The 23509-nt window shown below is 41.3% G+C and overlaps 1 protein-coding gene across 7 annotated transcripts in view; it reads left to right on the forward strand.

Moving 5' to 3' along the window:
* LOC147025857 (serine/threonine-protein phosphatase 6 regulatory subunit 3-like) overlaps positions 1 to 23509 on the forward strand; it is a 198418-nt gene that overhangs the window by 165831 nt on the left and 9078 nt on the right. For 5 of the 7 annotated variants that reach the window (XM_085880736.1, XM_085880738.1, XM_085880740.1 and 2 more), the window contains 2 exons: positions 576 to 719; positions 14616 to 14711. In XM_085880736.1, the coding sequence (XP_085736862.1) occupies positions 576 to 719; positions 14616 to 14711 (240 nt within the window). The remainder of the gene's footprint in view (positions 1 to 575; positions 720 to 14615; positions 14712 to 23509) is intronic. The other 2 variants (XM_085880734.1, XM_085880739.1) reach the window with 1 other exon arrangement.

Raw genomic sequence — 23509 nt, forward strand, 5'->3', positions numbered from 1 at the left:
GTGAGCTGTGCAGAAAACGCCTTACACACGGTACTTGGGGGACTGGTTTGGTGGTTTGGTGATTTTGGACTTGCATGCCTCTTGGGGATAAATCACCTGGTTAGACTGTCCATTCAAGTGAAGCGCGAGTGTTCTTTTGGAATGAATCCAGCAAAATTGCCTTTCTGTAACGTTTCCTTCCGGAGCTCGAGAGTACTTTCCAGCCTGGTTCCAGCTACACCGGAGTCGTTTTAATATGTGTTGAATCTGATGGCAGAGCTGAATGACCAAAGGTGAAATGTGCAGGAGATTTGATCATTTCTTGCTGATAAGAGATTACATTGACCGTCTCCTTGCACTTTGCTCCACTTGTCTTTTAAGTGTTGCATTGTGGAAGACTCTAACTAACATCACTTGATAATTGGTCTTCAGCCAATTTTATTGTTTGAGGGCTAATATTAAGTGAACGACTCTGATGTGTGGTTTGATCCCCATGGACTTAACGTTATCCGAAATTAGTTGTTTCGTAAGTTACAGAGCAAATTATTTGTAAATACAAAGCCATGATGTATACCTTCTCATCTGTACTGTTGCAGCAGCAGCGAAGCAGGAGAATCAATCAGCTCTGAGGATGTACCCATCACGGAAATGTCTCTGAGCAGCCCCGAGCCAACTCCTGTTCTTGCAGCCTCCGTGGAGGATGCCGGTGTTCGTCCTGCACTTTGTACAAACCAGACCAGGTGTGCAAATTTGTCACAGTACCACTTTCGATGCCCTCAAAACATTCATATTGCTTGACTTTAGTTTTATTTTGTAACTTTTTCAAATGGCACCAATTTTTGCCATTCAGTCTTTTCAGCTGGGAGTTCGAATGAGCAAAATTGCTTCTCCATCCGAGGCCCAATGATGATTAATGATGACAGAAATAATACGAGCTTTCTTTTCTGTCACTTGAGCAGTGCTACTTGATTCGAAGAGTAATTTTACTCATTTCTGCAATTGTAAGTCTGGTGATTGCTTCCCAGAAAAGCCTAGTATCAGGACTGAGGATTGGCATGTTGTTGGTGAAGGCTTCTTGGCAAGATAACCCCACCCAATACGATTAAAAAAAAGATGACCATGGAAATGTGGCTTGGGAGGTGCATCATTTTCAGTTATATTTAGTACTCGCAAAGGTACTTGGCATTGCCGGGCAACACCGGGTCCTTCCCTCCTCCCAACCCTTCCACTCTTTCCCTTCCCTCCTCCCACCCCTCCCCTTTCTCATCCATCCCACCCCTCCCATTTCTCATCCATCCCACCCCTCCCCTCCCTCATCCATCCCAGCCCTCCCTCCAAATCCCATCACTACCTCCCCCTCCCTGCTCCTACCTTGTCACACCCCACCCCTTCACCTCCCTCCTTTCACCCCTTTCCCTCTTTCCCTCATCCAATCCCTTCCCCCTCCTACCCCACTCGACCCCCTCCAAACTGTCACCCCACCCTTTCCCCTCCCACCTCCTCCTACACCCTCGTACCCTACTCCCCTTTCCCTCCCTCCTCCCACCTCCACGTTTTCCCTTCATACGCTCACAAAGGAATTTTCTCATGCTGTGTATTAAAGTGTACGTGTCCATATCTTCTTTAAAAAACAGAAGTACAAAAAAAAACTCAGCATATAATTAGTCGGGAGGCCAACGGGGAAATTGCTGAGTTTTTTTTGTACTTCTGTTTTTTTGAGAAGATATTATGGACACATAATAATTATTATAGATGAGCAAATATCACACGTTGCTTCACTGATGGGAATACTAAGAGGGGGGTGGGAGGGGGAGGGGGAAAGGGAGGGAAGGTAGTGGAAGGGAGTAGAGGTGGGGGACCAAGGAGGGAGGGATAGTGAGGGGTGGGGAAAGGAAGGCATACGTGTGGTGGAGCGTTGATCACGATTCATACTGTCTCATCGAAATTATTCTTCACAGAATAACAGTGAAGATGGAAACAAAATACTGTCTGAAATCCATTTCCACTTGTCTTAGTATAAATACCGCCCGGAATCGAACACCGCCTGGGGCGTTCCATGTCAAGTGTACACATTTTTCAGCGAAATTTTGACACATCGTCTCAGATTTCACTCTTTTTTTTGTGCAAGTGTTTGTATCCACGGTAAAACATTATGTGTCAATTTTCAGACCTGGGGGCCCATCGGGGCCCATTTTAGCCCCCCCCCCAATTTGGGTGCCCCTGGTTGACCTACAATCTTCCAGTGGCCATACCACAGGTTGTAGTTGTCCGATTTGGATGATCTCGGTATCAAAATGCTCGTAAAAGCGAGATCTTTCGAATCGCGTAAAGTAAAATCACTCCGAAACAGTAATTCAAAAAGTTATGGTTTGATGCACCCTTTGACCTTGGGCCCCCGCCCCCCAGCCAAACCGATGATCCCGACTTTTTTTTTTTTTTTTTTTTTTCATGTGAGAATACCCCTTCATATACTCCAACACCTCAGCATAAATGAAAATGGGATCTCAATGGGTTCAAGTGTGATGATGGTTTTATTGTTCAGGGTCCACATATCACTAATTCTTGATTCGACATTGGGCGACGTTTGCCGTCATCGTTCCAATGACGTCACCTGCTGGCAGGTGACTTTATGTCTGAAATTGACAATCATCATCTCTGAACTATTATATATATGTATGTATGCATGTGTATATATATATATATATATATATATATATATATATATATATATATATATATATATATATATATATATATATATATATATATATATATATATATATATATATATATATATGTTCCTTAAAACCCATAAAAGTCCAACATTTCTGAGTTGTACAATTTAAGTACTTAAATTTCAGGAAAATGTTCAAAAGTCAATAAAAATCAGATTTTCCTGTTATTTGGTGAAGGGTGTTTCATTTTCCTTGCACTAGTATTCTAAACAGGGACAAATGTGTCCAAGAGCCGCGTCCTAAAAGTTTTGTCTTCACCAGAAGAAGAACAAGAAGAGGAAGAAGAAGAAAAGAAAAAAAAACAAAAACAACTTCCGATATTTCGTCACGTGCCTTGATTAAGCCAATAGCGATACCCGTCATAGTGTATTTACAAAATAAATAGTGTATTTACAAAATTGCAATACATTAAATGGAATAATCTTTAAATAGTAACGTGAACTTTTCAAAACTTTAAAGCAAATGTCCGAATATATTTAAAAGTTCGTGATAGACGCTCTCAAAAGGCATCCTCAATGCGAGGATGTGTGCAGGTGTTTAGTATTTAAGGAGATCCGGATCCTGTATATAAAAGAGCCGAGTCCTAAAGGTTTTGTCTTCACCAGAAGAAGAACAAGAAGAAGAAGAACGCCGAGCTCTCTTAGAGCCACGTTCGCTACGCGAGACATGGCTAAAAATGATATTTTATTGGAATTTCTATTTACCCTCAATTTACCTCTGGAATTTCTAGGATGTGGTCCTTAAAAAGGGGTTATTTTAGCCCTTAAAAGTCCTTAAGTCCTTAAAAAAGACATCTCAAAATAAGTGGGAACACTGTTAATATATGGTCGATTGTCACGAAACTGCGTCAAACAGGTTTTGGAGCTCTACTGCTCTTAATATATTAGTTATAATAACATGTATATATATATATATATATATATATATATATATATATATATATATATATATATATATATATATATTCTGTATGTATACGTTTTGATCACACCTTTCACGGGATACCTAGTTTTATATGTTTTTGATGAACACTGAAAACTTGGAGTAATAATGTCATATTTTAGGTATTTAAAAAAAAAATTGCAATAATTATAAATTGCATTTTATAAGTGCGTCAGGGTATGTTAGGCATCCAAATAGAATTTAATTATGATGCCATATATGTGTGTTGATGTTGACACAAACATGAATATGTTTGGTATAGACCCTAAATTTTGGCAAACATTTTTATGATGGGGAATTTATGTGAAACCATGAGTATGCACTCTTTTTCTGTGCACTAATCCTACATAGAATATACCTATAAAACAGTTCTATCACAGCAAACTTTGGAAAATAGTTAACGCAATTTGCATAAACCATGTTTTGAATAGAAATACTTGATAATAAAATAAATTGAGACAAACCTGATTTGGGGCAGTTTCGACTGAAGCCATGAGTATGCTTTTTGATTATTTACTGTGTCCAGGGATTAAAACATTAGTAAGAGATATTAAGTTACCATAAGGGTAATACATCACCCTTAATATATGCTTAATTCCAAATCTGTGGATGCATCACCCTTCCATTTGTTGCAATTTCTGACGAACCTGAAACCATGCATATGCATGAAACCATGAGTATGCATCATTTCTTCAGAGCAGTTGTTCATTATTTCAAGATACTAAGGCCTTCCCACACAGATGTGGTACTTGTACTTGTATTTCATGATTTTACATGCCTCAAATTAAATTTTTGTTATTTCAGGAACATTTGTGTCAATCATTTCTCATTAAATTTGAAACCATGAGTATGCCTTAATGTATTAATGAAAAAATTTTGTTTACTCATTTGCCACATACACCTTCTTAGTAGAGAGGTTAGAGTGTTGGATAAGCATATAAATACCTTGTAATATGTTATGGTGGATCAGTATTCTCAATTCTAAGTAACTCTATTTTACAAAGAAAATAACCGATATAAATCTAAATGAAACCATGAATATGCATTAATATATCTACTCCAACTTTAAATATTGATGTCCTGTGTGCACAAGTCATACCTTACTTGACCACCCAGACTCTTCTCGATAGCCAAAGATGTATTTATTTATGAACACAATTGCCCCGGTAATGGTGAGAACTGATATAAGGTCATGTTTATAAAAACAAATTGATTTTTAATAACACAAAATGCAATTATGTTCTTCTTTTCAACAAAACCGTTTCTTAGTCACATTTATTACTGAATCGCAAGCACATACTTATTGTATATAGATAAAAACTGATATGTAATAGGTCAGTTATATATTACACAGAAATAACTGCTTCTTAGTGTGATTAATTTGATGCATACTCATGGTTTCAAGCAGTCACCACACATAAATTAAATGCATTGTGAAAATTTCAATTTTCGGAGTTAAGGTGCCCAAATTCTCCCATGGATCCCTCAACATGTTTTTTGTAAGACCACAGAAACTTATAATTATAGCCTTAATTTGGTGCAGATGTCCTCAGGACCCTAAAATGCGCAGTTTCATGACAATAGACTATATATGTATGTATGTATGTATATATATATATATATATATATATATATATATGTGTGTATATATGTATGTATATATATGTGTGTATATATGTATGTATATATATGTGTGTGTATGTATATGTATGTGTGTATATATATATATATATATATATATATATATATATATATATATATATATATATGTATATATATATATATATATATATATATATATATATATATATATATATATATATATATATATATATATATATATATATAGTGTTACGGCTGTGGAAATTCGCAGAATACAATAAAGGTTCCTTAGATCAGTTATCCTGGTAAGTTGGTGTTAGATAGGTTTCCCCACCGTTGTTTAGAGGGAAGTCTTCGTGTTCACCGGGTTGCGACCCTTTGAGATAGTGTTTTTCTTTTTCTATCGTTATTTTGGACCAACCATACCTCACAACCAGATCGCCACCACAGACATCGTTCCAAAACAGCCACAACCAAACCACCACCACCTTCGCCCTTTTTACCTCCACAACCATCAACAACCCCACGCCACGAACATCGCCTTACCTTCGTTCCGAATACGACGCCATCTTCACTGCAGGCAGAGGCAAAGGGTTCTCTTGCCCTTTTGAACGCCGGTGATTTCTACCACGTCCGCTCCCTGGGGGTCGGAGGTCGAACTGTCAGATCGTGAACGCTGGTGATTTCTACCACGTCCGCTCCCCGGGGGTCGGAGTTCAAAGTGCGGAGGTCGAATCTCGTCTCCCCGGCCCTATATTAAGCCGAACAGAACGGAGCTTCGCGTCAGTCGGTGGAGCCGAGAGTCTGGAGGGGTCGGAGAATCGAGCGTGAGTCAAGGGCAGTCTGCGGCGGTCTGGAAGGATCGGAGAGCCTGGAGAACACCAGAGGGCTACGTGGAGACCACAGCCAGAGAGAGCTTTCCAGTGCGAAGGCAGTCCGAGGTGATCGGACCTCGGCGCGCTTCGCGCCTCCCTGAGGGACGAACGGGATCTGAGAGGGCATCAACTCTTACTGAGCATCTAGCCTGAGAGTGCATCAACTCTTGTAAAGCAACCACGCTGAGAAAGCATCGGTAGACCCATCCGTTCCTCTCAACCGCGTTGCTGGGGCCCAGATCACCTTGCCGTCGCTGTCCTAGCTGCCGTGGGGAGAAGGCGTCATGACCTGCCCATCGTTGCGAGGCCGCAAACCAGGCGCGGCTGTCCCAGTCGCCGTGGGGAGAAGGCGTCACGACCTGCCCATCGTTACGAGGACACAAACCAGGCGCGGCTGTCCCAGCCGCCGTGGGGACGAGACGTCGCGACCTGCCCATCGTCGCACCGCGAATGTGCGGGTAAGACGCATCGGTCTCGTGGGCCCGTTCGGTCATCCCGGCTCCACGCCACATAGGGTCCACGGATCCCGTCTGCCACCCTTGTCTTTGGGGGTGGCCATTTCTCTTCTTTTGAATGCATGTTGGTGGTGCCGTATCTTGTAAAGTAGACCTGCATAAGTGACTGTGCATGTACATTATTGCTCGTATTCGGTGGTAATGCTTTTTATTTGTTTCTTTCTTGTACATTGCATGCCTGCCTTGGCTGTATATATGTGTGCTTGTTAATAAATGTCCTTGTGTGAAATGTATCCCGTTCGTTGCGTCATCTTTCCCCCATTGTAAATGCCATCTTGCATCGTGGAAAAATTAGTTGGGTTTTAAACACCCGGTAAGGAGAATCGGATCCGTCAAGGTCGGCGATAATATCCGCTCGGTTATCGCTTTAGAACGGAACGGACCGCTTAAGCGGTTCGTGTCCCAAGCCAACCTGCGGCGCGGTGCAGCCTCTCGGTAGGTTACCCACGCGAGTACTTAGTTATATCGACATTCGACAATTCACCCTATCTTGCGCGGGTAGAATGCGGACTGGGCTGTGGTGAGGTTAAACCCTCACCCATAACTGGTTCCTGGAGATAGTTCCAGGAGGGTCACGACTGAATTGTCTGTCCGGTGGGCGACGCGGCTGCCATTAGAGGTACGCGGCTGCTCGCACGCCGGCGGGCGCGAATTCGTAACAATATATATGTATGTGTATATATATATATATATATATATATATTTATATATATACATATACATACATACATACATACATACATACATACATACATACATACATACATACATACATACAGTCATGCGCCGCTTCACGACGTTCCGGGCAACGACGGATCGCATGTACGACTGATCTGCCAGCTCTGAAAAAAAAAATGTAACTGAAAAATTCCTATCGCCGAGTGATGTAGCCTCGTTTAAAATTAGCACATACAATTATGGACACTGTACAGTACGTAACACTTAATAATGATAATAAACGACAGTGTGGCCCTGTTATAATGCGATCGTTGAGGTCCATAAAATGTCATCGCGAAGAAAACAGGATCGTGCTAAATCGGGATTCAAGGAAATCGGCTTTCAAACTGAACCAATGTTTGCATGTTTACCTTCTAGCAAGTAAATTACCTTTGAATTGAGAATTCCGCGAATAAATCGTGGTTCTTAGTCGACATTAAAACACCAATTTGTTTTTGGTGAAGCTTTTTATGTTGTTAAAACAATCGCACTGTTCCGAAAATATATATCACAATTGACAGGTGCTCGTTTCTTCATTTGTAAATTATAACATCAATGCAATGATTACGTATTTATAAAATCCAAATGCTATTTATTCACCTTTCTATAATCGATGCGAGAGGAGATTGTAAGCTGCTGCGAACAACACCGATGGCCATCATCAACAGGACAAAGGTAAAACTAACGTGTCTTCCGTCTCTCTTGGATGTGTGTTACAATTGCCGACAGTATTCAGTACAGTAACATGCTGTACAGGTTTGTATCCGAGGAGCAATAGGCTACAGTGCTACAGCATATAGCTGAGGTGTCTAGTTTTGTGTAAGTACGATGTTCGAAAACGAAAAAAAAAAATGATCTTCGCACAACGACGACGTCGATTAACAATGCGTTTCTCAGAACGTAACCCTGTCGTTAAGTGGCGCATGGCTATATATATATATATATATATATATATATATATAAATATATATATATATATATATATATATATATATATATATATATATATATATATATATACATATATATACATATATATACATATATATATATATATATATATATATATATATATATATATATATATATATATATATATATATATATATATATATATATATATATATATATATATATATATATATATATATATATATATATATATATATATATATATATATATATATATATATATATATATATACATATATATATATATATATATATATATATATATATACATATATATATATATATATATATATATATATATATATATATATATATATATATATATATATATATATACATATATACATATACATATACATATACATATACATATATATATACATATATATATATATATATATATATATATATATATACACATACATATATATATATATATATATATATATATATATATATGTTGAGATCCAGGTGAGGTCCACAGCGATTAAGGTCAAGCTTTGTTCATCACCGATCTTGGGAGAGAAGGTTTTATTTCACATCAGACATATGCATATGGAGACAACAGGCTTTGAACACAATAGTCCACCCAGCCTAATCCTCTGGTGAGCTGTCTTTCGGCACTGCCTTATATTCAGTTTACTGCGACCTTTGAATGACTGTGTGTCAAAGAGGATTTATTACCATCCATTAATTTATTGCATTCTCCTGTCAGTACTGCTGATAAGAGAGCACAGAAAGTGCAGAAACAACACCCTTGATTCCCTTAAAGAATTTTAAAGGTAGCCTCCTACATGTTGTTGGGCCTTAACAGTTCTGGGCAGTAGTCCAACAGATTCCAGGTAGCTCAGCTGCCCGATTAGCAAGGTCATTCAAACGGTCGACAAGGCCAGCTGTGTTGTAACAATGTCAAAACAAGTTTCTTGACAGTGCACAGATAAACTAATGGGAAGATTTATCCTTTCCCTCTTTCCAATTGAAACTCAAGAGTTTTAACCAAACACTAGTAGACATGTTTGGTTGCTGTTAGAGTACATACAATCCCCGACATATATATATATATATATATATATATATATATATATATATATATATATATATATATATATATATATATATATATATATATATATATATATATATATATATAGCCATGCGCCACTTAACGACAGGGTTACGTTCTGAGAAACGCATTGTTAATCGACGTCGTCGTTGTGCGAAGATCATTTTTTTTTTTCGTTTTCGAACATCGTACTTACACAAAACTAGACACCTCAGCTATATGCTGAGTTAATATATATATATATATATATATATATATATATATATATATATATATATATATATATATATATATATATATATATATATATATACACGAGGTGTGTTCAAAAAGTATCCAACCTTAATTTTTCGTGCGTAAACAAATTAAGCGAGGGAGGCATGGTTTGGTGCACATATGAAGGTGATCCTAATCCGTATGCGTGAATTTTTTCCCGCCTGCAGAAGCTGTCAGTCGCCGACAGACCGCCGATGAGTAAGGAAGTGTAAGTGAGCGCCGTCAGATTTTCGTTTTTGACAAAATGACGGATCACTGTGGTCTCATCGCCAGTGATCACTGTGTTGAAGTTGGGATCGCTGTTCACAGTCTCCAGCATGTCCTGTGCGATCTCCAAACGGAGTTGCTTCTGCTCGATCGTTAGCAGCTTTGGCACGAACTTCGCTGAGATTCTCCTTAAGCCCAAATCCTCAGTCACAATGGAATGAACGGATCCAATGCTGATGCCCGCCTCGTCTGCAAGTTCTCTGATCGTGATTCGACGATCCTGCATAAGCAGGGTCCTCACTTGGTCAATGACAATCTCATTTCGGGGTGTTGAGGGCCTACCAGAACGTGCTTCACTTTCCCCTGATGTGCGACCATCTTTGAAGCGGTTGTACCTCTCTTTTATCTGTGTGGTGCCCATTGCTTCGTTCCTGAAGGCCTCTTGAATCTTGCGGATCGTTTCTACTTGGGAATCGCCAAGCTTTACACAAAATTTGATGCAGTAGCTTAGTTGAAGTTTTTCCGTCATTTTGTCAAAAACGAAAATCCGACGGCACACACTTACACTTCCTCACTCATCGGCGGTCTGTCGGCGACTGACAGCTTCTGCAGGCGGAAAAATATTCACGCATACGGATTAGGATCACCTACATACGTGCACCAAACCACGCCTCCAAGCTTCATTTGTTTACGCACGAAAAATTTAGGTTGGATACTTTTTGAACACACCATATATATGTATATATATATATATATATATATATATATATATATATATATATATATATATATATATATATATATATATATATATATATATATATATTGCATCATTTGTGAAAAATTATTCTGCCTGTTGTGTCTATTGATTTTTAAGTGTACATTTTTTGTATAACCATCATCAAATTAAGTTATAAATGGGCTCATATCAGTTTTTGCATATTTTGCAGTAAGCATGGCGACTGAAGATCGAAAGGAGTTCCGAAAATACTGTTGCGATCCGTTCAGCTGCCATAAAATGAAACAATGAAAAGATCTTCGCAATATGTCAAATGATATGTTGTTGAAATTTTCTTCAAAGGTGAAAGAAGATGACAGACTTTGTACTTCGCGCAGAAAAAACTTTCTCAGTTGTCACCAGAGTGTATTGAAGAATCATCTTCGACCAGTTCGAAATTATCATCAGAAGGTACTCTCGAAAGCATTGCAGAATCTATTTCGACAGATGAGGACGAGGAGGTTTTTGAGCGAGAAGCAGAAGTTGACCTATTAAACCAGTCGCTATCGATGATAGGCGAAAGCCCATTCGACAAACGAAAGGCGGAAAGGAACCCAGGGTACGTTCCTGAAAAGTGAAGTAAAGTGGAAGATTCTGTGTGAAAGAAATTAGAACTAGTTGCTGGACCAAGCACTGCGGAGAAAACACAAAATGCAGCGTCAAAATGTGATGAAAACTGCATGCCAGAGGTGATCAAAAGCCTGAAAGAAAAATACGTTGTTTCGAGCCGTTCAGAGCAAATACGTATACTGACAATATTTGATAGGAATATGAGCATCAGAGGGATGATGAGTGAATTCAGTTGCTCCCAAAGAATGGCTGTGCAAGCCAAAAATTTAGAGAAAGAAAATGGTATGCTATCGTCTCCAAATCCCAAACAGGGTAAACTATTGCCTGACAAAGTGAAATCCGCCGTAACCGAATTTTACCGAAGTGATGAAGTCAGCCGAATAATGCTGGGAAGAAAGGACTGTGTGGTGGTCAGGAATGAACATGGAAAAGACAAAATTCAAAAGCGCCTGGTACTAAACAATCTCAAGGAACTGTTTCAGAAATTCAAAGAGAAGAACCCTGGCTTGAAAGTTGGATTTGCAAAGTTCGCCAAGCTCCGTCTCTCGGAGTATGACCTGGCCAGTTCAGGTGCTACACACAGTGTATGTGTATGTACGATACATCAAAATGTGAAACTCATGATTCACTTCCTAGCTATCATCATGTGATAGCACGCATAGTTTGTAACCCAGCACAACCGGCATGCTATTTCAGAACTTGTGAAAGTTGCCCATCAATTGTAGACTTTAAAACCGAGCTACTGAGTGCTTATGATCTTGAGGATATTGATGAAATTCAGTTTAAACGGTGGACATCCACCGACAGATCTGAACTAAGCTCCATGGTCCTGCCTTTGGAAGAATTCATTAATCAATTCTGTGAACGTGTGGTGAAATTAGTGAGACGACTTCATTGCCAAGGCCCAAGCTCAGTTTCTGAAAAATAAGAAAAACTAAATCGGTGAAGGAGAATTTGTCATTATTGGAGACTTCTCGGAGAACTATTCGTTTGTCGTACATGATGCGGCCCAAGGATTCCATTGGAACTGCTCTCGAGCGACAATTCACCCCTGGGTTTACTATTTCAAATCGGACGATGGCAAATTAATCCACGATTCGTTCACAATTATATCAGATTGCAATACTCACGACGTTGTCTCAGTCCACCTCTTCCAAAGAATGCTCATTGAACACTTGAAATCTAGCTTTGGAAATGTAAAGAAACTTTACTATTTCTCAGACGGTTGCGCTGGCCAATATAAGAATTGCAAAGCCTTCATAAACCTATGTCGTCACAAATCAGAGTATAGTATTGATGCAGAATGGCATTTTTTTGCCACAAGTCATGGCAAGGGCCCTTCAGATGGTGTGGGAGGTACAGTCAAACGAGAAGCAACACGTGAGAGCCTGCGTTGACCTTACGACAGTCAAATTATTTCTCCAAAACATCTTTTTGCCTTTGCTGAAAATGGTTTGAATGAAATGAAGTTCGGTTACGGGATCCAAGAGTCGTATGACGAAGAAGAACGAAATCTGGAAGAAAGGTTAAAAACGGCCAAAACCAAAGCTGGAACTCAAAAACTTCATGCTTTCATCCCTATTTCTGAAATTGCTCTTCAAGTATGCGAATTCAGCTTTCGCAAGGAACACCGTATCGAGTCAGCTATTTCAAACTCTCCACCAACTTTTAACGGGAAACTCTCAGGTTATGTCACAGTGCACTATGATGGAAAATGGTGGCTTGCCTGCATCATGGAAGCCTTTCAGGACACTCATGAAGTGAAAGTGAATTTTCTTCATCCAAATGGGCCCGCAAATAGTTTTATTTTTTTTCCTGACATTGAAGATCACTACACTTTAGACATTTCTGATGTACTTCTTTCCATAAACCAAAAACTGCTACAGGAAGAACCTACACAATCAGTAATAAAGAAACACAGCTGTCAAATAAAACATTGGTTAGCAAAAAATCTTTACTATCATATGGTAGGAAAAACTCGTACTCATACTAGTATCGCTTCCAGTTCCTGCATGTGCATGTGAAAAATTTATGCACAATATACTGATATAGTGTATTGGAAATCTTGTGTTCAAATATTGTGCAATGTATTGTGGCGTATTGTGTGTCCAGCACCCCGAGTCCCCGAACAATAAAACCATCATCACACTTGAACCCATTGAGATCCCATTTTCATTTATGCTGAGGTGTTGAAGTATATGAAGGGGTATTCTCACACGAAAATATCGGGACCATCGGTTTGGCTGGGGAGCGGGGGGCCCAAGGTCAAAGGGCGCCCCAAACTATAACTTTTTGAATTACTGTTTCGGAGTGATTTTACTTTACACGTTTCGAAAGATCTCGCTTTTACGAGCATTTTGATACCAAGATCAGCCAAATCAGACCACTACAACCTGTGATATGGCCTCTGGAAGATTGTGGGGCAGCCGGGGGCGCCCAAATTTGGGGGGCCCCTAAAATGGGCCCATAGGTCTAAAAGTTGGTATTTTGAGTTTTTTCACCCAAGTGAATAAATGACCAACATATGGGGAGAAAATGAGGTATTCGTGTTGGGAGGGTGTGTGTGCACTTGACATGGAATGCCCCGCCTGGACATGTCCGGAGACACTACAGAGAGATGTGCAATGTTGCAAGATGGCATCACTGGCACTAACAGTGCTCTGGTTACATGACTTCCCTATCTTCAGTCACGTCCCTTGTGTGTGCGTGTGCACATGTGCGCGCGCATGATTGTGTAATGGATGATCTTTGAGCTGTAGAACTTGTTAAAAGGTGCACGATTTTCAAGTGTACAATTTTGTAATTATCAATTCGTCCAACATTCAATATTCGACTACAAAGATATGAAAAAGAAGGAATTATTCAAAAATTAAGTCAAGATCAACGAGTACAACTGCCCATAAAAGCAGGGCTCAGGTTTGACGTTTCAACCACTGAGTTGTATTCATCCCGGGACTGTGCAAGCATCGTGTGCCAGGAGTTGCGGTTCAATAAAGGGGGGATGCCGTGTAACTGCACTGTGCAGATGTCATGACCCAACATTTTGTTCATCATCTGACATGATGTGACTTCCATCTTCCCGCTCGCATTGGGGATTGGAACCTGGAATCAATCACATCATGAGCAATGTATTGAAAGGGGAGTGCCAAAATTGCCCAACCTTGTTCTCAAAAGACGTTTTGTACTTCTTGGTGTAGATGTTTGCCATTCCTGTTGCAGCTAGCGATGCTTGAGAGGTTCTTGCCTTTGTTGTTGTTTGGCATACAAGAAATATTGCAACTGAAAACTCTGCATTTGTTTGTCTTTATTCTGAGTTTAAACATTTCAGTCACTGAAAAATTTAGTTTTTTTTTTTTCATCACATATATTTCTTCTTTCATGCAGCTCTCCATCAGCATTGAACAAGACTGAAGCAGAAGCAAAAGCCTCTCCTCTTGAAAATGGACCTTTGGAAGGCAATGTTCTTGAATTGGAAAGTCGGTGAGTTTTTTTTCATTTTTTTAAATTCAGCATTCTTAACATGTTTGTGCAGTTCTGTTGCAGTGTCAGTCTCATAATACTTGATGGGAAAAGTTGAAATGCCTGGATTATCAATAGAAAAAATCATTTAGAGTGGAGAAAAACATTTGATTGCAATATATATGGCCCTTTCGAACTTTTTAATGATATTATTTTCCTCGTATCGTATGTTGCTCTGTGCCGGAGGTCTAATATGGATCTCTGTGAATGATGTTGACGGAAACGATGCTTGAATTTACTGCTTTCAGAATTAGCTTTGACGATCCCCCAAGGATCACTCAATAAACTTGAAGCATGCATACCTCCGCCATGCAATGCCAGATGCAGTAGAACATAGCCCAAATAATTTTTTATCCCCCGCCGCGTGGAGGAAGGGGGATATTGTTGTCACCCGGGTCGTCCGTCCGTCCGTCCGGCTGGCTGGGCATCAACATTTATAGCTGTCAGTGCGATAACTCATAAACTGTTCGCCATATCGATTTGAAATTTGAGTCACACATGTACCACATTAAAAGGAAGAACACTATTGATTTTGGGTGTGGCCGGATCCAAGATGGCCGACTGGGGCGGCCATCTTGAAAAAAATATTTTTTGTAATAAATTGGAAACTGCTTATCTGATTTCAATTATTTTGGTTACTACGTTCCTCACCCCTGGGGAACTTTTTCCAACATGGTTTCGGCCCGCTCGGACATCCAATATGGCCGTCAGGCAGCCATGTTAAAAAAAAAGACGTTATCGCGATATAGGCTCTAATTTTTTTCTTTTCTGATGAAACTTGCTGGACATGTAGGTAACGGAACGAAGTAAGTTGCTATTGAATTTCGGCCATGTCGAACATCAAATATGGCCGCCAGGCAGCCATCTTGAAAAATGACATTATCGCGAAATAGGCCCTAAATTTTTTTTTCTTTTCCAACGAAACTTGATGGGAGGGTAGGTAATGGGACGAAGTAGGTTTCTATTGAATTTCTGCCCCGTCGGACATCCAATATGGCCGCCAGGCAGCCATGTTGAAAAAAAAAAACGACGTTATCACGATATAGGCTCTAATTTTTTTTCTTTTCTGATGAAACTTGCTGGGAAGGTAGGTAATGGGACGAAGTAGGTTTCTATTGAATTTCTGCCCCGTCAGACATCCAATATGGCAGCCAGGCAGCCATGTTGAAAAAAACGACGTTATCGTGATATAGGCTCTAATTTTTTTCTTCAACAATATCTTTTTGGGTCAAATTTAAACTTTTTGCTGTATAGCTCGAAAGACATGATGACCAAATGGTGTCGTGTTTCCAATTCACCTCCCTCATTATCTGGAATATGTATGACCTTTTTCAATGGCAGGGGATTCCCCATCTCTGATGGGTATGTTTTGAAATATCATACTGTATCTCGTTTTTGGCCCCATCTATCAATGGTGAAAATTCATTTTTAAATATAAAAAAATTCTTGCATCCGGTTCTGGATTTGGATCTTCACCAAAATCAAATAAATTCGTGCTTGTCATACACCCAACCTGTCCACCAAGTTTCATTCAAACCCATCCACAACTTTTTGAGATATCCTGCCCACAAACAGGCAGACAGGGGTGAAAACATAACCTCCTTCCACCTTTTGCGGCGGAGGTAGTAAACCGAATTTGGTGATTGGTTGCGCATCAAGGCAGGAATGTGGGAAAATGTTTCTTTGCAATTAAATAGTTTATTCAAATGTATATGATGATGAGGATGGGCAAGATGCGATGAATAAGTAAACAGAACAGATCTGGCGGTCGACAGACACAGATCGGGATGAAAGTGGAGAAAACACACGCACTTGTACACAAAAGAAATAACCCTTGCTAATGGCGCCGGCAATACCAGATTCAAACTACGAACGGAAACACAAGCGAAGACTTGAGACAGGCATGAGCTGGTCTCAGCTGCCTGCCAATGATGGTTGTGCAGGTTGGTGTGGTATAGGGCAAAGTCCGGCTCAGGGCGGAAAAGGAGAGTATGAGGAAATAGCCTCCACATCTCTCGATTGGTTCTTCCTGAATGAGCCACAAAAAAAAAATACACACACCACACACCACACACACCCATCCACAATGACAGGAAAAGTGAGCCTGGTGGTAGGGCAAATTACCATAGAAGATAACAGTCATGCAGTTACCCAGGAAATTAAATCCATCCTGCAGGGCTCAAGTTCTGCTTCATCCTTTCGATGGCACTCCCACAGTGTGCAGGTCAGCAGGAGTACCCTTCTCAGCTCCATTTTGTTGCCAATGTTCTGCAGCACCTTTTTTGGTTCCACTATAACAGCAAAAGTGGCACTATTCAAACCCGCTGCAACAGTGAGGAAGTATACCCCATCATTTTTCCCAGCGGTTTAAATTCTAAGACCGAAGGAGCCGCTTCAACCTGGCCAGTACAACCTTTTACCTCAGTGACTAATTTGGTCCAAATCCTTCCAGAGATGTAGGAGTTCATTTGTAACACACAGACAAACAAATCGACATTTATAGTTTCGATAGGGGTTCACATAACTCGTACGCAGGTACTCATGCGTGGTAAAAAAAAAATCAACCTCAATGCGTACTTCAAAGATGCTCAGAAAGCTCAAAAGCATATTTGCCCATCAGGGGCTTTTGATGGAAGGTTTTCTCAGCTAATGCAGTAAGATTTATCCATGATAATTCTGATATACCATGCTGTGATTTCACAATTTATGTGGACAAAATTGAGTTTATAAATTACCACATAAATTATATTATAACTTGTAACTTATAAGATTAAAAAAAATAGATCGAAGGAGAACATGCGAGCGAAGATGAAGATGTTTCTCAGCTTGTGGAGGTAAGATTCTTTTTTGATAATTTGGATAATTGATATACTGTGATTTCAAGATTTAAATGTACAAAATTAGGTTTATAAATTATAACAATATAATTTATAAGCAAAACTGCAAGTTTATGACATAACTAAAAGGAAAATGCACAAGCAAAGAGGAAGAACAGGAGGTTCAGGAGCGTCCGGAACGAAATAAAAAAAAGAGTGGCTTGCGAGTGTCTCGTCTGGAGCGGACATTCTGAGAGTGTTTACAGCGGAGTAAGATGCATACAAAGCTGAGAGGCACTTCAAAAATCGGATTGGTGCTTGGGAAAGCAGACGAGTGTGCTCGAAGCTGACAAAAAAATTCTGTGAGTACCAAACCATTTCTGCTGGTACTCATTAATCAAATTTTATAAAATTGTGTGATCCCCTGAGTAAAGATACTATATATAGAGATATACAAACATACATGTATTTTTGAATACAAACTACTGTTCTTTTGTAAAATGATATGTTCTAAGAATACAAACATACATGTATATATGTACAAACATACCACCTCTCACTCCATTAGTATTGCAACAGTGAAGCCAAATTTGTTGTTGCTGTATACTCCAGAAATTTGTTGGTGAGATCAAAAGATAAATATGAGGCAAGAGTACAGAAGGTCAACTTTTATTTCTTGGTATTTCTATGCACATATTGTTTTACCATTGTAGAACAATAGCACTTTTATGTTCAGTCCCCCAAACCCCCATTTTAGGGAAGCATAAGCATTGGAACAAATGACTGACAGGTGATTCTTGTTGCTCAGGTGTTTCTTGTCGCATTGATTGTTCACACATAAAAGAGCTGTGAATGTCAAGTCTTCGGTTTCACCTTTGCTTTTGCCTTGGGACTCTGTCTTTGGAGTTGGTAGGCATAAACCAACATGAAGACCAGAGAACTGTCTATGAAAGAAGAGCAAGCAATTTGGAAGCTGAAAGAACAGAAGAATTCAATTAGAACCACAGCACAAAAATTTGCCACAGCAAATACAACTATTTGGAATATCTTGAAAAAGAAAGAAACCACGAGTGCACTTGGAAATAGATAACGGCCAGGTCTGCCAAGGAAAACAACTGCAGTTGATGGTAGAAAAATCATCAAAGCTGTGAATAAAAAAATATCTAAAACAACTGCCAGAGACATCGCCAACAACCTCCAGAGTGCAGGGGTGAAAGCATCACAATCTACCATTCGCAGAAGACTACGACAGCAGAATTACAAAAGCTACATCACAAGATGCAAACCTCTCATTGGCACCTAAAATAGAAAGGCCAGATTAACCAACCTTGCATTTTTAATGGTTGGTTAATCTTGCAATTTAATCTTATATTTAATTTGCTTATTAACTTGCAATTATATAATTATAGATACAAGTTAATCTTATAAACTTGCAATTTAAAACCAATTTGCTCAGAAGTACAGAGGTGACCCAGTAGAGTTCTGGAACAAAGTTTTATGGACAGATGAGACCAAGATAAACCTTTACCATACCAAAGTGATGGAAAGACAAAAGTGTGGAGAGAGGAAGGAACTGCACATGATCCAAAGCATACTACCTCATCTGTGAAGCATTGTGGAGGTAGTGTCATGACTTTGGCAAGCATGGCTGCCTCTTGAACTGGCTCACTCATCTTTATAGATGATGTAACTAATGATGGCAGCAGCAGAATGAATTTGTAAGTGTACAGAAACATTTTGTCTGCCTCCAAACTCATTGGGTGGCGCTTCACAATGCAGCCAGACAATGACCCAAAACACACTGCCAACACACCCAAGGAGTTCAGGGGGAAAAAGTGGAAGGTTTTTTCACTGGCCAAGTCGATCTCCTGATATAAATCCAAAAGAGCATGCATTTCTTTTGCTAAAGAGGAGACTAAAGTCAGAAACCCCCAAAAACAAACAACTGAAAATGGCTGCAGTAAAGGCTTGGCAAAGCATCTCAAAGAAAGCTACCAAGTGCTTGGTGATGTCAATGCGTCACAGGCTCGATGCAGTTATTGCAAGCAAGGGAACGGCAACCAAATATTAGCTGTTGTCATGTCTACGCGCTAATTAAGACTGATGCTGGACGGATAGACCGAAACTGGCTTTTACTTCCTTGGATTGTGTTCGAACAATGGCGGCTTTACATACGCGGGAATCACAAGTGGCACATGGGGCTCAACTCTTTGAAAACCAATAGAATTTTTTTTTCCCGCATCAGAGATAAAAATTACCAGGGGATGATGGAATCATGACAGAGGAGAACGACGGCGGGTTTGGGAAGGGAAAAAGAGGGAACACCGAATTAATAATTATGTGCAATACCTATAAAACCTATGGTGCCACACACCAGATTTATTCACAGACAGGGATAGGGAACATGAACCTGATGAGCCTTAGCTGCTGATAAACGAGTAGGTGACGAGGAGACGAGCAGGAGACAACGAAACATGCAGCAGGCCAACCAACGGGGCAAGGCAGGAACCGACGAAGCAGAGCCACTGCAAGAACAGGAAGCAACGAGGCAGGGCCACTGCAAGAGCAGGAACCAACGAGGCAGGGCCACTGCAAGAGCAGGAACCAACGAGGCAGGGCCACTGCAAGAGCAGGAACCAACGAGGCAGGGCCACTGCAAGAGCAGGAACCAACGAGGCAGGGCCACTGCAAGAGCAAGAACCAACGAGGCAGGGCCACTGCAAGAGCAGGAACCAACGAGGCAGGGCCACTGCAAGAGCAGGAACCAACGAGGCAGGGCCACTGCAAGAGCAGGAACCGATGAGGCAGGGCCACTGCAAGAGCAGGAACCGACGAGGCAGGGCCACTGCAAGAGCAGGAACCGACGAGGCAGGGCCACTGCAAGAGCAGGAACCGACGAGGCAGGGCCACTGCAAGAGCAGGAACCGACGAGGCAGGGCCACTGCAAGAGCAGGAACCGACGAGGCAGGGCCACTGCAAGAGCAGGAACCGACGAGGCAGGGCCACTGCAAGAGCAGGAACCGACGAGGTAGGGCCACTGCAAGAGCAGAAACCGACGAGGCAGGGCCACTGCAAGAGCAGGAACAACGAGGCCAATTCACCCCTCTCACCCCTCCCTCTCAAAGCAACCATCACACCCATCCCCCTCCAAGCTTCCCACTCACCCTTCTCCCATGATTCACCCCATCACTCACCCTTCTCAAAGATACCCCCCTCACATCCACAAAGCTGCCTTCCTCCACTCGAATCGGTTCTTCTGACCACATGCTTGTCAAAGTAAACCTCTCTGGCGGTTATTAGACAACCACCTCAGTGCCATCGAGTCTGGCATTTCACTCAGCCTGATTGGCAAGGTCTCCAAGCAGCCATCAAACTTCCAGACTGGTCTCCCATCGCTACTTTCTCCAACATCACCTCGTCCTGGGAATTCTTTCAAAAAAACTTGCTCTCTCTCATGCACAGATTTATCCCCTCTCGTCTTCAGTTGTCCTACCCTTCCTACCGCCCATGGTTCACTGAAGCTTGTGACTTGGCAGTTGTCCTGAAACAACTTGCCTTTGCCTCATGGAAAGCAAACCTAATTGAGGGTAATCTCAGTTCCTTCCATAAAGCTCGGACCAAGTGTGTGTCGACTCTCAGGAGAGCGATAAAACAACATCTTTCGAATCTCAAGTCTGAACTCTCAAACCTTTCTAACCTCCTCCAAATCCTGGTGGCATCTAATCAAATCTGTTTCTGGTATGTATTCCCCCTCCATCCCCTCCCTTACCTCAAATGGCCGCACTGCTGATACCGCACGTCAAAAGGCTGCATGCCTAAACTCGGTGTTTGCATCTAAATCTTCTCTCCGAAACCCATCACTTTCTGTACCCACCTTACTCAGGCGCACCCAACTGTCCCTGGACTCTGTGTCCTTTTCTTCTGTCAAAGTGGAGAGCTTGCTGTCAATCCTCAACTGAGATTCTGCAACTGGTCCAGACTGCATCAGCCCACGTGTCCTAAAAACCTGCTTCTCTGCTCTTGTTCACCCTCTCTCTGTTCTCTTCACCCTCTCATTTGCTCAAGGTCATCTGCCATATGCTTGAAAATCAGCAAATATTGCTTCCCTGCTTAAAAAAGGTGCAAAAACAGATCCCTGCAACTACAGAACAATCAGTCTTCTCCCAATCATCAGCAAGGTTATGGAATCCATCATCGCTTCAGACATTAAATCCTTCCTCTTATCCAAAGGCTTGATTTCCGATCATCAGTTTGGTTTCAGACCAGGTCACTCTACCGTGGATATGCTGCTTATGCTGTCCCAACAATGGATGGAGGTACTCCATGCCAGACATGATATCAGAGCCATATGCCAAGACATATCGCGTGCTTTTGACACGGTCTGACACCCTGCCCTGCTCACCAAACTCTTGTCCTTTGGTATCCAACGCCATCTCCACTCATGGCCCGTAGACTTCCTCTCCTGTCGCAGCCAACGTGTGGCCCTTAATGGAGTTCTCCTAATCCCTCTTCCTGTCGAGGCTGGAGTTACTCAAGGCAGCGTTCTGGGCACTGTTCTTTAACTGGTTTTCATGAATGATCTCTCCGACTCTCCAGAAAATCCTCTTTATCTCTTTGCTGATGACTCCACCCTCTGCTGTACCATCTGTCATCTCTCAGACCGGCAAGCAGCAGCTTCTTCGCTCTGAAGATATGGGTAAAATAACAAACTGGTCCAACATGTGGAAGATGTCTTTGAATCCTGACAAATCTCACATTCTCACTTTGTTTCTTCGAAAGGACCATTTAAAAAAACACCCCCATCTACTTTGTCAACAATCCTCTGGAAGAAGTCCTTTCATTCAAGCATCTGGGTTTCACTATCTGCCATGATCTTTCCTGGGAAAGCCACATTTCCAACCTGGCCTCCAAAGCCAGTCGCAGACTGGGAATCCTCCGTCGTGCAAAGTCCTTCCTCGGCCCACCTGAGCTCCTGGCCACAAAGAATGCTTTCGTCTGCAGCCTGATGCAGTACTGCTCTCCTCTGTGGGCTGGTGCTCCTGCCTCTCCTCTTTCTCGGCTTCACGCTGTGGAAACCAAGGCATTTAGGATCATTGGTATCTCCCACCGCAGACAGGTCGGTGGTCTTTCTGTCTTCTACAGTCTCCTCTCTGGTCTCGCCCCCCTCCCCCCGTTCTGTCTACGATATCGCCAGCATATTTCCGCAGGGCGCTCAATGTCCACCAGCAACCCCCTTCTGGTAAAACTACCAAAATCACGAATCACTGTTCACCTTCACTCTTTCATTCCTCTTTTTTCCCGCCTTTAGAATAAACTCCCACACTCTCTTCAATTCCATTCTTTCCTCCGGGCCTTCAAAACGGCTGTTCACCACCACCTCTTATCTTCCTCCATTAAAAACCTCGATGTTTTCTACCCCGTTAATCCACCCCAAACCCACCTCCTTCAAATTCCCTGCTTTCCTTCCTGAAAGTCCCTGTAATGTCCATCTTCTCTTCCCCATGTTCCCCGTCCCATCCTTCTCCCTTCCACAGATCTCCTAATGTCTCTGTCCCCACTGTTGTCCTTCCCTCTCCCACACCTCTTGTCTCATGCCACCCTTGCTGTTCATTGTGTGTTCAATATCATATGAGCCTCGACAATTTATACAAAAAAGGCAGGTAGGCAGCACGGACAGCGCAACTGTTTTCTCTGCAGCACACTGTTTCTTCCCTCCGGAGGCGCCCATAACTCCGCCTGTCAGGAAGTGACAAAAAGCTCCTTTCGTTCTCTTGACAGGTGCAGATCCTCTTCTTGACCTCATCCGGTTGGAGATTAGAAGGGGGGTAATACGCACAATTTCCATAACCTTAATCCCTAATTAATTATTACCATGCATTATACCCTGTATGGTGCACATTCAAACAAAACGATCCTTCAGCTGAGGTGTCCCGACGTGCGACA

This window comes from Eptatretus burgeri, chromosome 5, assembly GCF_056783735.1.
Source record: "Eptatretus burgeri isolate ZD-2024b chromosome 5, Ebu_testis_v1, whole genome shotgun sequence".
NCBI lineage: Eukaryota > Metazoa > Chordata > Myxini > Myxiniformes > Myxinidae > Eptatretus > Eptatretus burgeri.